Below are 15,772 nucleotides of genomic sequence, written 5' to 3'. Positions count from 1 at the left end.
CACCTACGTTAAAATTAAAAGCAGGAGAGGGAAGGATTGGGAGTTTGGGATATATACATATATATATATATACACACACACACACACACACACACAAACATATACACACGCACATTCCATGGGGCTGCAGAGTTGGACACGACTGAGCACACAGAGAGACAGATGCACGTGTATATATATGAAAGTGAAAGTGTTAATTGCTCAGCTGTGTCTGACTTTGTGACCCCCACGGACTGTAGCCCACCAAGCTCCTCTGTTCATGGGATTTCCCAGGGAAGGGAGGGGGTTGCCATTCCTTTGTCTAGGGGATCTTCCTGACCTAGGGATTGAATCTGGGTCTCCTGCATTGTAGGCAGATTCTTTACCATCTGGGCCACCAGGGAAGCCTATATATATGTATATTTACATATATATATATATATAACTGAATCGCTTTGAGGTACAGCAGAAACTGGCAACATTGTAAATCAACTACATTTCAATAAAAAAAATTTAAATATAAACAAAGAAAATAAACATTGGAAAATAGTTTAAAGAGTTAAATTATACAATTTATAAAGTTGAATATATACAATTATATGCAATTTAAAAGGTTAAAAACAGAATGAAAATGAGAATTAAAATAAGTAAAAAACACTTCTGTCTTTTGTTCTGTCTTGTCATATGAGAGGCAGACAAAGAAAGGGAAGGAAGAGAAGGAGAAAAAGTAAAAGAAACCATCAGGAATACAAAGGAAGGGGTCATCTGAGACCCCAGAGGAAAAAGGAAAAACACAGAAGGACAGAAAGGATGTGCTGAGCCACGCAGACACGGGAAGGAACACAGAATACACAGAGACGTGGACCACAGCCGTCTACAGCATTCCCGCAAAGGATGCTGACTTTTCAGGCCGCCCCTTTGTCTGTAGACTCAAAGTCTGGCACCCCGAGGCCGGTCTGGTCAGATGCCAGGCCTTGTGGTCACTCTGAGGACGGGCCAGCTGCCCCGGCCCCACCAGCCAGATCTGCTATCTGTGAGAATAGTATGTCTTGCTGCTGCCAAATCTTACAATTTTTAAAGCAAAGCCAGAAATGTGGACACTGAGTTTGTACAAAGCTACTCTGTGGGCCAAAGAAAACTTTTCCCTGGACACCGTTGGTGCCAGTGCTGACTGTCTGAATTACGGGCAAAACAAGGCTATTCCTCTGTCACAGCCCTGACTTGGGGCCCAGTTTAGTCATACTACTGATGGCTAGACACTTAGTCAGCTTGGGGCAGAAATGCGTGCCGGGATGGCCGCCCACCACAGACGCGTCCTAGCTGGGGGTCTGGTGGCACGGGTGCAGGGAAGAACCTTCTGGATTTCCTCGGCCATTTCTCTCCTGGAGTCTGGAACGGCTCTAAGAACACTCGTAACTATGTCCCTCCCTGTGGGGAGTTAGAATTCATTCATTTTTAGAGAGTGAGATAAAAATTCAAATTCTACTGTCTCATGATGATATAAAATCAAAGAGAGAAAGAAATGAGAGAAACAAAAAGGCTTTTCATTTAAATGCTAATCCAGCAATTTAAATAAGTAATTAAAACAAGTAGATCAGTAATTAAACAAGTAAAGACATAAAAGTTGAGAAAGTCTGATATAAGCGTAACAACAGGATATTTTTTCTATTTGCTTGTTTTTCTCTTCCAAGTGTTTCCAGGAACCATCTATAGCTCTTACATATTCATCAATGGAAGAAATCTAATGTCTTTGGAATGTGAGGTTGAATTTTTTAAAATCTGATTAAAATTACTGAGTGAATGGCATTGAAACAGCAATTATGGAAATCATCACACTGCAAAATAATGTACAAAATTTCACCACCCAATGAGACGAGCTACCGTCAGAACTCGGTGTTGACTTCCAGCCTTCTGAGGGCACAGATGATGCTGACAGGTGTTAACTGAAGTGTATTATATTGAATTCTTCCGTGTTTATTTAGTAAAACATCATAAACATTTTTGCATTATTTAATACTCTGTAGCCTTCATAACTATTATTTTAACAGCAACATCATGTTTAATTAATTAATCAATTAGGCTGCCTTGGGTCTTAGTTGGGTCTTTGCCACGGCATGAGGACTCTCTAGTCATGGTGTGTGGGTTCGGCAGTTGTGGCATGCCGGCTTAGTTTCTCCGACGTATGTGGGATCTTAGTTCCCCAGCCAGGGATTTGAGCCCACGTCCGCTGCATTGCAAGGTGGATTCTTAACCACTGGACCATCCAGGGAAGTCCCTTTAATTTACTCTTACTTACCAACTGAGCTACGAGGGAAGCCTATTTTTACTTACTTACTTATCTCATTTCTCAAGTGTCACGCCTTTTCACTATTGTAAGAAACGTTTTAGAAAATCTACTTAGGACAAATTCCCTGGAATGAGTCAGAAGACGTAAATATTTTTATTAACCTTGGACACATTGCTAAGTTGCTTCCCAAACATCTGGAACAGTGTAAAGAGTACACTGAATGACTGAACCCACCGTACCACTCCTGGCTTACCAATGGTATTGTAAGTGCAGAGAGCGTAAAAGGATGGGTACCACAGCTGACACAGTGGCTTATGCTGAACCAGACTGCTGGATCCACAGCTCATGAAGTGGAGGTCAAGTCACGGTTGTCTGTGGACCATCTTGGTTTCCTCACGGAAGAAAGGAAGGGTTTGAATGACACAATCTGCAAAGGCTATTTCTGCTTTAGATACTGAAATCTCAAGCAGAGGCCAACACTGCATCCGGTGGAGAATTTATGCACTATTATGTTTCAGAAGAATTGGAGAGATGGTGGTGAGTTTCTGTAAGAATTTCAGCCCCTGTGAAATTTATGTTATTAAGCCCATTTTAAATGCACTTGTACTGGAGAAAGAGAATCAGTGGGATGACTGTGGAAATTTCTTGAAATAACACAGCAATGAAGTTTGCCCATTGATTAACTGCTCCCTTCATGAACAATTTCTCTGTAGCACGCAGTGCTGTTTGAAAGTGCTTTTCCCACAGTAGAATGTCTTTCAAAACTGGAGTCAGTGCTCTCAAACCTACTGCTCCTGCTTCATCAGTAAGTTGAGGGAACACACTAAACTCTTTGTTGTTATGTCAACCATGTTCACAGCATCTTCTGAGGAGTAGACTTCATCTCAAGAAACCACTCACTTTGTTCATCCATAAGAGCAACTCCTCATCCATTCAAATTTTATCATGAGATTGCAGCCATTTAGGTGCATTCTCAGGCTCCACTTCTAATTCTAGTTTTCCTGCTGTTCCGCATCTGCCATTACTTCCTCCACTGAAGTCTCGAACCCCTCAGAGTTATCCATGAGGGTTAGACTCAACTTCTCCCAATCTCCTGTTAACATTGGTGCTTTGACCTCTTCCCATGAATCATGAATGTTTTTAACATCTAGAATGGTGAGTCCTTTCCAGAAGGTTTTCGATTGACTTTGCCCAGATCATCAGAGGAATCACTATCTATGGCAGCTATAGTCTAATGAAATATTTCCTTATGGGCTTAAAAATCAAAATTACTCTTAGATCCATGAGCTACAGAATGGTTGTGTTTGCAGGCACGAGAATGTTAATCTTGTTGTACATCTCCATCGGAGCTTCTGGGGACCAGGTGCATTGTCAATGAGCAGTAATATTTTGAAAGGCATCTTCTTTTCTGAGCAGTAGGTCTCAACAGTGGGTTTAAAATATTCAGCAGACCATGTGGTAAACGGATGAGCCATCATCCAGGCTTTGTTGTTCTGTTTATAGAACACAGGGCAGAGTAGATTTAGCCCAATTCTTAAGGGCCCTAGGACTTTTGGAAAGGTAAATGAGTACTGGCTTCAAGTGAAAGTCATCAGTTGCATTAACCCTCAGTGAGAGTCAGCCTGTCCCTTGAAGCTCTGAAGCCACGTATTGACTTCTCTCTCGCTATGAAAGTCTTTGATGCTGTCTTCTTCCAACATAAGACTGTTTCATCTATCGGGCTGGCCAAAAAGTTCATCTGGTCCGTCTGCTGAGATTCTGGCCAACCCAATAAATTGAAGCTGTGTGGCTTACTGTCGCCACCTTCACTGATTATCTTACCTAGGTCTTCTGGATGACCCACAGCTCCTACATCAGCACTTGCCGGCTTCACCCTGCACTTGATGCTAGAGAGACGGTTTCCTTGTGCAGACTTCACGAACCAGCCTCTGCCAGCTTCAGACTTTTCTCCTGCGGCTTCCTCACCTGTCTCAGGCTTCAGAGAACTGAAGAGTTAGGGCCTTGCCTGGATTAGACTTTGGCTTAAGGCAATGCGGTGGCTGTTCAGATCTTCTGTCCAGAACATTAAAACTTTCTCCACGACACCAATGAGGTTATTCTGCTTTATCATTCGTGTGGTCGCTGGAGGATCACTTTTCACCTCCTTCAACAACTCTTCCTTTGCGTTCACAACGTGGGTAAATGGCCAGAGGCTTAGCTTTCGGCCTGTTGTGGCTTTCGGGGACCTCCCTCACTACGCTTCACCACTTCTGACTTTTGATTTAAAGTGAGAGGCCTGGCTTGTGACTCTTCCTTTCACTTGAATACTTAGAGGACCTTGTAGGGCCATTAACTGGCCCAATTTCAATACTGTTGAGTCTCAGGGAACAGAGAGACTGAGAAGATGGAGTCAGGGGAATGGCTGGGAGTGGGGAGCAGTCAGAACACACACATTTTCAATTAAGTTTGATGTCTTATACGGGTGCTCCCCAGGGTGCCCCGCAAACAATTACAGTAGCAACATCAAAAATCACCGATCACAGTTCCCCATAACAAACAGAGTGAAAAGTCTGAGGCATGGTGAGAACTGCCAGAATGCAACAGAGACACACAGCGGGCACATGCTGTTGGAAAAATGGCACCAGAAGACTTGTTTGACGTATGTGGCCACAAACCTTCAATTTGTGGAAAAAACACAGTATCTGCAAAACTCAGTAAAATGAGCACTGCGTGCACAGAATCCACGTGAAAGCTGGCTTAGACTTTATTTTTAGAAATTGGGGGGAAGGCACCCGCCTCATTTTGGGACACAGCCTAGACCCAAGTCCTACAGGGAAGGGGCTCAAAGCCAAGGATGCTAATCCTCCATCCACCACTGCTGACCTAGTCACCCTGGGTATCTCTAGAGCCGCCACTGGCTCATCCTGCCGGAGCCTTGATCCGCCGGGCTCTCCCACAATCCTGAGCCGCGTTAACTGACACTCACACCCCAGTCTGCCACGTCTGTCTTCTCATGTCGTCCAGAAAACGCTCCTGGGAGGCGGGAGAGGATGCACAGAGCTTGCACAGCTGCCTGAAGGCCTGCCGCTCCGAGCAGACAGCAACGCCAGCGTGGGGAGGAGCTGGGTCAGGAACCGCCCCATCCTCGCCGCACTGATGCTCCGGGGGACCGACAGCTCACTCCTGTTTTGTGACCTTTTACATTCATTCACATGATACACAGTCATGGACCACCTACTGTGTGCAGGTCACAGTGCCAAGCACCGTGGGAGAGACAAAACTAAACCAGGCCGGACCTGCCTCCCATGAGCTTTGCAGCTGAGCAGCGCAGGTCCCCGGCCCAGACAATGTGCTTGTGATTTCATTCCCATAGAAATCTAAAAGGAACGCCTCAAAAGTATTAAAAAAATCAGAAAGTGAACCAAGATTATTTTTAAAGATTTTTTTCAGAAGTGGACTAATTTTTTAAGTTTCTACTGATTTGTTACATTGTTTCTGCTTTCTGGTTTTTTGGGGGGGGAGGGCTGCAAGGCATGCGGGATCTTAGCTTCCCAACCAGGGATCAAACCTGCACTCCCTGCATTGGAAGGCAAAGTCTTCACCACCAGGGAAGTCCCCTGGCCAAGATCTTTTGGTAAATGCTTCCTAAATCAATTACCATGTCACACCAAATATGATACACTACCAAATAATAAGCATCTGAAAATACCCATCACAAAATAACATAAAACCCCAAAGAATGCAAGTAACAGTGCAAACCAGGATGGAGTTACCACAGGATGCTAAGTGTCTCCGTGTGCTCACAGCTTAAACTATTTGTGGAGTTCTGAAATATTTCATGATCTGACTTCTACCATTTGAAGGTGTGAGAAGGGACAAATGACCTCCTTTTTGTTAAAGGAAATTGTTTGGGGAGCAAGTGAGACCCCTCCAGGTAAGCCCAGCACAGCACAAGCTCTCGTTTGCATAATCATCAATGATCTATAAAGCCCTTCTGCTGGATTGGCTAGTGTGAGTGGCATTCAGTCTCATTCCCTTCCATTGATCCATCCCGGGAAAGAGCCAGTCACAGAAGCCAAGGAGCCAGGACGATGCTCAAGGCCAGTGGGCTGGGGTACCCACCCTATGGGACCTTGCTTGTGAGGCTGGGGAAGGAGAATGAGGTTAGGGGTCAGACGGCAGGTTAATAGTCTAAACTCCTGACCCAGGCAGTCACTGCTTCATGTTCATGTCGCCACTAGTTCTGGGTCATTTTAAGATAAACCTGAAGATTACTGGTAGCCTCACAGGTAGCACAGTTCTCTGTCTCCGCTTACCTTTATCACTGAAACAATCTCAAGCTTCTGAATTCCGAATAAGGAGAGACTGCTTGGTGAGCCATCATAGCAAAGGGAAGAGGGCAGATCAGACGAGAGCCACTGCCCTGTGTTCCTGCTCTCTGCAGCCCACGCACCCTCCCGGGAGCAGAGGGTCCTTGACCCCAACCCCTCAGAGCGCTGTGCTTCCCTTTCTTCATGTTTGCTCATGAAAACACACAGGGCAGACAGCCATCTCAAGGCTGGATCGCTTCATCGGCTTTAACTTGCAGACGGAGGCGCTGAAGAACAAGAAGTTTAACTGGCTCAAAAGAACTTAAATCCAGAGCTTCTATGTTCTAAATGATGATGCAGGCCGCCAGGGACATTTCCTCTTAAAGTCCGTCTAGTCAAAGCTGTGGTTTTTCCAGTAGTCATGTATGGATGTGAGAGTTGGACTATAAAGAAAGCTGAGCACTGAAGAATTGATGCTTTTGAACTGTGGTGTTGGAGAAGACTCTTAAAAGAGTCCCTTGGACTGCAAGGAAATCCAACCAGTCCATCCTAAAGGAAATCAGTCCTGAATATTCATTGGAAGGACTGATGCTGAAGCTGAAACTCCAATACTTTGGCCACCTGATGCGAAGAACTGACTCATTTGAAAATACCCTGATGCTGGGAAAGATTGAAGGTGGGAGGAGAAGGGGCGACAGAGGATGAGATGGTTGGATGGCATCACGGACTCAACGGACATGAGTTTGAGTAAGTTCCGGGAGTTGGTGGTGGACAGGAAGGCCTGGGGTGCTGCAGTCCACGGGGTCACAAAGAGTCGGACAAGACTGAGCGACTGAACCGAACTGAATTTATCTGAGGTCTGTTTATAGGAGTCTTTACGTGCAGCTTTGAGCCAGGAATAAACTGGATTGATCATGAACAGTATTAATCAGAATGTATGTACACCTTTGGCGGTCAACAAATGTTTCTGATGTGAGTGGATAAATGACATATTAAGAAGAAATTTCATTATACAGGATACGCCTTCCGATTTTCAAGAAGAGTTCTTCCTTTTTTCTCTACCTAAGGTGTTTTCCAAAGTTGCTTTATTACTCGGCTAAAACAACTTCAGTTACAATACTCTATCTGTCACAGGTATTGATCTGAGAAAGAGAAGGCTGTTCCTAGTCTTACGCAGCTGTATGCATAGCACCTGCTGCCAGAAAACCGATGTCCTCACAGGAAGTGTGGGCGCTATCCTGACACTAACACGCACTTACCCTCAGCAACAGTCCCATTACTTTCTCCTCTCGATTATTAGAAAACCATTTCTGCAGCTCCTGTATGTTTAAGTGAGTTGAATCAGCTTTTCTAAGGGCAGTCATTCTATCACAGATGGTTTTTTTAACACAAAAAAATGCAGGCACATTCATTCTTTCTGGGTCAGGTCCTACTTTGCCAGAATACTATTGAATTCAATAAACCTGTCGTTTTGGGAATTATACCATCATACAGCTATTCCAGGCCTCCCTCACATCCGCAAACAGTCTCTGTAAAGGGCGGGATCCATTTCTTTCTAAACACCACTAAAATGCTTACTTTTAAAGAACAAGGTGTCGCTACACTGAAAAGAAATGAAGAGTGTTCAAAAGGCAAGCTTCGTGTTCTGGAGAAGGTGGGGCAGCATTTGTGTGGGTGGCGGGTGGGGTAGCACAGAGATGGAGTGGTCCTCTCATCCTTTCTTGTCTGGGATGGAGGCTCCAGGGACCAGCCTGAGTCCTCACCCAGGGTCCTCAAGCTCACTCCCTTACTGGGCTCAGGATCCTTAGCTGTAAATCCAGGCAGCTCTTCCCCCGCCCCCACCCCCACCTGCCACCGTGGGCTCTAATCCCCAGATCCCAGAATTCCTTGTGTTTCTCATTCACACCAGATGCTTCTTATGACCATTCTGACTGCAAATTCTTGGTCTGTGTCAAGTCTCTCTTTTAACAGACTTGCCTTAGTTTCTTCCCGTGACTTCCTTTCAGCATATTGTACAAGAAAAGGATAGACTCCCTAAAGCTGAAGATTGATTCCTTCTAAAAATGAGCATGAACATATGTGAAAAAAAAAAAAAAGAGTTGATGCTCTTTAAATTGATTTCTGGTACATAACTTCAGTCAATTCTTCAATAAGTACCATTAACTGTACAAGAGCTCCAAATCTTAATGCCATTATCTCTGGGAAAACAGGTATTCCCAATGATGAAGTACTGGCATTCATATCGACTCCGTCCTTGTTCCAAAGCATAAACATCACTTAATGTCATTATAGACTAAGTACTGTCAGTGCCTAAATTAATATTCCCTGTGCATGTGAGGATGCGATTTTTAAAAAATGAGATCGAGCAAGCCATCCTGAAGTATTCTCTGCATTACCCCCAATTGTTCTGTAAATGTGCAAAGCCTTAGGACTCGTCTTTCAATTATAAGTGATATGCAACACTTGTTTCCAACACCTGCAGAGAAACTTTCTGTACACTTGGAGAAACCATGCTTTCATCTTATTAAATTAGTGTGGTTTCAGTTTCACATTATCTTTAGCTGCTCAGTCTGTAGTATTACAAATTTATTGCTTCTGCTTGGCTATACTAAAAGTTGAAACCTAAAGTCATTTTCTGCTTTACTGACTCGAAGGTGGGAAAACTGAAATTATCCTGGTCATTAAAGGGAGTACTTACAATTTTTTTGCCTTCTATTAACACCGTAGAAGTATTTGTTTCAACATTCCGCAGTATCACACTTCCTTTCTGCTCTCTGTAGATGAATTCTTTATCTACAAGAGAGGAGATAAAAAAGAAACATGAAACACCAAGGAACTCAGTAGCTCTTGATAGACATTTAGGTAAAATGAACTGACCAGCTCCAACAAAAATATATCCTGTGTTTTGTTGAAGGATCCATTAAATATGGTGAAATATATTCAGTTCCTTTCCATATAACCGCACATGAAGCTTCTCTCTGAAAAATATCTCCTTAAAAAGGGAACTGATGAACTGATTTGCAGGGCAGGGATAGAGACACATAGAGAACAGACTTTGGACCCAGTGGGGGAAGGAGCGGGTGGGATGAATCGAGAGGGCAGCACTGACATATATACGGCCATGTGTGAAACAGCCAGCCAGCGGGAAGCTGCTACACGGGCACAAGGAACTCAGCCTGGTGCTCTGTGGCTCCCCGGAGGAGTGGGATGGGATGGGGGGTGGGGGAGGCTCCGGAGGGAGGGGTCATGGGTGTACTCGCGGCTGATTTCATTGCTGTGTGGCAGAAGTCAACACAATATTGCAAGGCAATTCTCCTCCAATTAAATATTAAAAAAATAAAAAAACTAATAGAGCAATTCCACTGAATCTTACGCATGTGGAGGTGTGTGTGTGAGTGTATAGGCATGTGGGCATGAGTGACTGTGTGTGTGTGCTGTGTATACATACTATAAATGAAAGGGTGCAACCAGTCCATCCTAAAGGAAATCAGTCCTGAAGATTCACTGGAAGGACTGATGTTGAAGCTGAAACTCCAGTACTTTGGCCACCTGATGCAAAGAGCTGACTCATTGGAAAAGACCCTGATGCTGGGCAAGATTGAGGGCATGAGGAAAAGGGGACGACAGAGGATGAGATGGTTGGATGGCATCACCAACTCGATGGACATGAGTTTGAGTAAACTCCGGGAGTTGGTGATGGACAGGGAGGCCTGGTGTGCTGCAGTCCATGGGGTTGCAAAGAGTCAGACACGACTGAACTGAACTGAAAGTTTCTGAAAGGACAGTAGGTAGACAGGAGGCAAAGCGCACAATGGGAAGAAGAAATAATAATTGGGAGGTTGGGATTGATGTATGTGCACTCTATACATAACATTAAGATAACTAATAAGGACCTACTCCACTGCACACGGAACTCGACTCAATACTTCGTAATAACCTAAGCGGGAAAAGAACCGGAAAAAGAGTGGAGATATCTGTATGTGCATGACTGATTCACTTTTCTGCACACCTGACGCTAACAATACTGTAAACTAACTATACTCAATAAAATTTTTTTAAAAAGAAATAATACTACCTTTCTGAGTGCAGGGGCTGACACTGAGCCAGTATGAAGGTGAAGGTATTTCACACGGCAATTGGTTGATGAATGGGAAGCACTGTGTGGACAGGCCTGATTCCAGCAGGGTTATCATTTCTATGCCTTTAAAATTCTGCTCCGCAGAATTACATTCTTTTCTTTTTTATTCCTTTATTCTATTTGCTCTGCCTTTAGTTTTCTCTTCTTCTTCTAGTCTGTTAAGATGGAAGCTTAGAATTTTGGTTTCATTTTCTTTCCTTTTAGTAAGACTATTAAAGCTAAAACTTCTCCTTTATGCATGGTATTACCTACATCTCACAAATTTTGGTATGCTGAATTATGTTATTATTCAGTTCAAATTACTTCTAATTTTCCCTGTAAAATCTGCTTGACCCAATGATTATTGAGAAATATGTTAATTTCCAAATATGTAAAGTTATTCTGGTCTTCTTATTTTTTACAGATTTTTAGTTTCAATTCAGTGAATCAAAGAATATTCAGTACATGATTTTAGCCTTTTAAAGCTCATTAAGACATTTTTGTGGCCCCAGATGTGGTCTATCCTGGTGAATGTACCGGATGCACATTTAATGAAATTATTATGACTGACTTTGGTCTGTAATCTCTTTGGGGGGTGCGTGTGTTTTCTACTTTTCTCCTTTACTTCTTGTTTCCCTCTTTCTTGTTTCCTGATTTTCACTTTATTGTTTGAATAATTTTTACAATTTTAATTTCCCTATTTTTAGCTGTATTTCTTTGCTTTTGTTTTTTTTTAGTGGTTGTCCTAGAGATTTTAATATGTACTCAACTTAGCAGCATCTACAAAGAGTTAACCACGTGCCACTTCTCATAAAAGACACGGTTGAGACCTTTCAGGTTTCAGGTCCATATACAGTCTCATCCTGTGGTAACTGCTATGTGTGTTACATCAATACTTTATACTTTCCACAAGACAATGCTATAATTATTGTTTATAACAGTATCATAGCGTATAAAGACATTAAGAAGAAAAAGCAAAAAAACAAAACAAAACACTGTCTTTCGCATTTATCCATTTACCATTACTGATGGTAATAATTTTATCAAAAATATGAGTTTCCATCAGATATCATTTTCCTACTTCTTAAAGAATTTTCTTTAGGATTTCTGATTATATGAATTGCTGGCAACCAATTCTTTTAACTTTGTCTAAAAGTCTTTTCCTTTAGCCTTCATTCTTGAAAAGTATTTCTTATAACACAGGTTTCTAGGTTAGTTTTTTTTTTCCTTTTAGTGGAAGTTCTGTTCCCTGTCTTCTGGTCACCATGGTTTCTAATGAGAAGCCAACTATGCACTGAATTATTTCCCTGCATGTCATTTCTGGGCACGTTTGCTGCTTTCCAGGTTTACTTGCTGTCTGTGGTTTTCAGCGGTTTGATGACGATGCACTTTCGAGGGGGCCTGCTTCCTGTTTGTTTGATGTTTAATGAGCGTCTTGTATCTGCAAATTTATATCTTCACCAGATCTTTAGCTGCTTATTTTCCAGATAAACTTTCTACTCCTTTATCTGTCTCCTCTCCTTCTGGTATTCCAATTTCCCATATATTGGGCACCCTGATGTTATCTAACAGCCTTGGATGCTCTGATCATTAAAGAATTTTTTTTCTCTCTGTTCACCTTGAATCATTTCTATTGAAATCATTTTTATTGATCTATCATCAAAGTCACTTTGTCTTTTCTCTGTCACAATTATTGGACTATCAAATCCACACAGTGAATTTAAAAAATTTTAGAATCTGTGATCTTCTGTTTAGGAATGTCCATTCAGTTCTTTTTATTATTCCTATTTTTCTGCTGAGGCTTTCCTTTGGGATTTTCATTTATTAAAAACATGATCATGTTAACTCATTGAGGACAATTAAAGAATCTTATAAAATCCTTATCTCTCAGTTCCAAAATAAGGTTCATTTCATGATCAGATTCAATTACTTTTATGTTGAGATTGTCTTCCATTCTTTCTTGGTTCTTTGTATGTAAGGTAATTTTTTCATTATTTCCAGGACATCATGGATTAATTTCTGGACACTCTGGGTTTTGTTGTTGTTGTTCAGTCACTAAGTCGTGTCCAGCTCTTTGTGACCCCACGGACTGAAACACGCCAGGCCTCCCTATGCATCACCAACTCCCGGAGCTTACTCTTACTCATGTCCATTGAGTCAGTGATGCCATCCAACCATCTCATCCTCTGTCGCCCCTTCTCCTCTTGCCCTCAATCTTTCCCAGCATCGGGGTCTTATCCAATGAGTCAGCTCTTCGCATCAGGTGGACAAAGGATTGGAGTTTCAGCTTCATCAGCAGTCCTTCCAATGAATATTCAGGGTTGATTTCCTTTAGGAATGACTGGCTTGATCTTCTTGCAGTCCAAGGGACTCAAGACTTTTCTCCAGCACCATAGGTTGAAAGCATCAATTCTTTGGTGCTCAGCTTTCCTTAGAGTCCAACTTTTACTGGGTTTTGTTAATATTCTCCAGTGACTGCTGTCTCCTTTGCTATAGCAGGTAATTTCTTTGCTAAACCTGGATGGTCAACTTTGTCTTTCTGGAGAGCAGCTCCACTCTCAGTTCAGATATTTTATCTTCAGTTGATCTGCTGGGCTTCTCATCATGCATGTGTGGCTCACGGGTCAGATGGAGAAAATACTGTACCTATACTTTCAATTTCATTACTTCCAGTTCTATCTTATCTCATCCTTCTCCTTTTCTTAACTTTTAGGTTTGACATTGAGCTTGTTAATTTCAGCATTTCTTCTTTTCTAATATAATCACAACTGTGTTATCAGTTCTGTTCAGTTCAGTTCAGTTGCTCAGTCGTGTACAACTCTTTGCAACCCCATGAAACGCAGCATGCCAGGCCTCCCTGTCCATCACCAACTCCTGGAGTTCACCCAGACTCAAGTCCATCGAGTCAGTGATGCCATCTAGCCATCTCATCCTCTGTCGTCCCCTTCTCCTCCTGCCCCCAATCCCTCCCAGCATCAGAGTCTTTTCCAATGAGTCAACTCTTCACATGAGGTGGCCAAAGTTAATATAAACATTCTTAATTATTTCTTTGAGTTTGTAAGTTTTAATGAGTAGAATAGTATTTTCACTACTGCTTAGTATTATGCATTTTCAGTTTCTGTCACAATTTCTTCTCAACCTGTTATTGATAATTTTAATCTGCAAATGTATGAAAAACACTGTTTTTTACTACCAGTTGTCAGAAAAATCTGTATTATTAATTCTTTGAAATTTGTTGAGACTGGTTTACGGACTGACACATGGCCCATTTTTGGAAGAGTTTCTTGAGAGAACACATTATTCTCTAATTGTAAATGCAGAGTTATATATGTGGTCATAAATTAAGCATGTCCCTTGTCTCATTAAATTGACTTTCACTTAGCTAATTTTTTGTGTGCTCGGTCTTTCCTTGACTATTGAAATTTTCTAGTAGAATGATGTTTTGAGTAATTCTCTCCTGGAGATCTCCCAAAGAGTGTTTTATACAATTTTTGACTATTTTATTAAATTAATGCAAGTGTAGAAATTTCCTATCTTCCTGGAGACTTACAACTTTATTTTTTAACTGCATTTTTCTCTCCCTAACAATGCTTTTTAAAGATAACTTCTCTTTTGCATGATAGGATAGATGAAATAACAGTATGCACCTTCTATTGCTCACATGGAGTCAATGAGACGATACACGTAGAACACACAATGTGTTTTATAAACAACGCCAGGCTCAAGGTAAGCCCTTGGTGTATGTCAGCTGTCAACAATATTTGAGAAAAGGATTTGGAGTCACCTGTATCTCCTTTATTAAAAAAATTTTCCCTGAGAGAACGGTTTACATTCCATTAATAAATGTTTTTATTGGAATTTTAAATTTTTATTATTTATCAGTAATTACCTTAAACGTAAATGGGTTGAATGCCCCAACCAAAAGACAATGACTGGCTGAATGGATACAAAAACAAGACCCCTACATATGTTGTCTACAAGAGACCCACCTCAAAACAGGGGACACATACAGACTGAAAGTGAAGGGCTGGAAAAAGATTTTCCATGCAAATAGGGACCAAAAGAAAGCAGGAGTAGCAATACTCATATCAGATAAAATAGACTTTAAAACAAAGGCTGTGAAAAGAGACAAAGAAGGTCACTACATAATGATCAAAGGATCAATCCAAGAAGAAGATATAACAATTATAAATATATATGCACCCAACACAGGAGCACCGCAGTATGTAAGACAAATGCTAACAAGTATGAAAGGAGAAATTAACAATAACACAATAATAGTGGGAGACTTTAATACCCCACTCACACCTATGGATAGATCAACTAAACAGAAAATTAACAAGGAAACACAAACTTTAAACGATACAATAGACCAGTTAGACCTAATTGATATCTATAGGACATTTCATCCCAAAACAATGAATTTCACCTTTTTCTCAAGCGCACATGGAACCTTCTCCAGGATAGATCACATCCTGGGCCATAAAGTTAGCCTTGGTAAATTCAAAAAAATAGAAATCATTCCAAGCATCTTTTCTGACCACATTGCAGTAAGATTAGATCTCAATTACAGGAGAAAAACTATTAAAAATTCCAACATATGGAGGCTGAACAACACGCTGCTGAATAACCAACAAATCACAGAAGAAATCAAAAAAGAAATCAAAATTTGCATAGAAACGAATGAAAATGAAAACACAACAACCCAAAACCTGTGGGACACGGTAAAAGCAGTCCTAAGGGGAAAATTCATAGCAATACAGGCACACCTCAAGAAACAAGAAAAAAGTCAAATAAATAACCTAACTCTACACCTAAAGCAACTAGAAAAGGAAGAAATGAAGAACCCCAGGGTTAGTAGAAGGAAAGAAATCTTAAAACTTAGAGCAGAAATAAATGCAAAAGAAACAAAAGAGATCATAGCAAAAATCAACAAAACCAAAAGCTGGTTTTTTGAAAGGATAAATAAAATTGACAAACCATTAGCCAGACTCATCAAGAAACAAAGGGAGAAAAATCAAATCAATAAAATTAGAAATGAAAATGGAGAGATCACAACAGACAACATAGAAATACAAAGGATCATAACAGACTACTATC

General features: G+C 41.4%; 1 protein-coding gene across 1 annotated transcript in view; it reads right to left on the bottom strand.

Annotated features, from left to right (window-relative positions):
* DPP6 (dipeptidyl peptidase like 6) overlaps positions 1–15,772 on the bottom strand; it is a 785,445-nt gene that overhangs the window by 271,504 nt on the left and 498,169 nt on the right. The window contains exon 4 of the mRNA XM_055591348.1: positions 9,254–9,348. Within this exon, the coding sequence (XP_055447323.1) occupies positions 9,254–9,348 (95 nt within the window). The remainder of the gene's footprint in view (positions 1–9,253; positions 9,349–15,772) is intronic.

This window comes from Bubalus kerabau, chromosome 8, assembly GCF_029407905.1.
Source record: "Bubalus kerabau isolate K-KA32 ecotype Philippines breed swamp buffalo chromosome 8, PCC_UOA_SB_1v2, whole genome shotgun sequence".
Classification (NCBI taxonomy): domain Eukaryota; kingdom Metazoa; phylum Chordata; class Mammalia; order Artiodactyla; family Bovidae; genus Bubalus; species Bubalus kerabau.
Note: the sequence above shows the minus strand (reverse complement) of the source record. Positions and strands in the feature narration are given on the sequence as shown.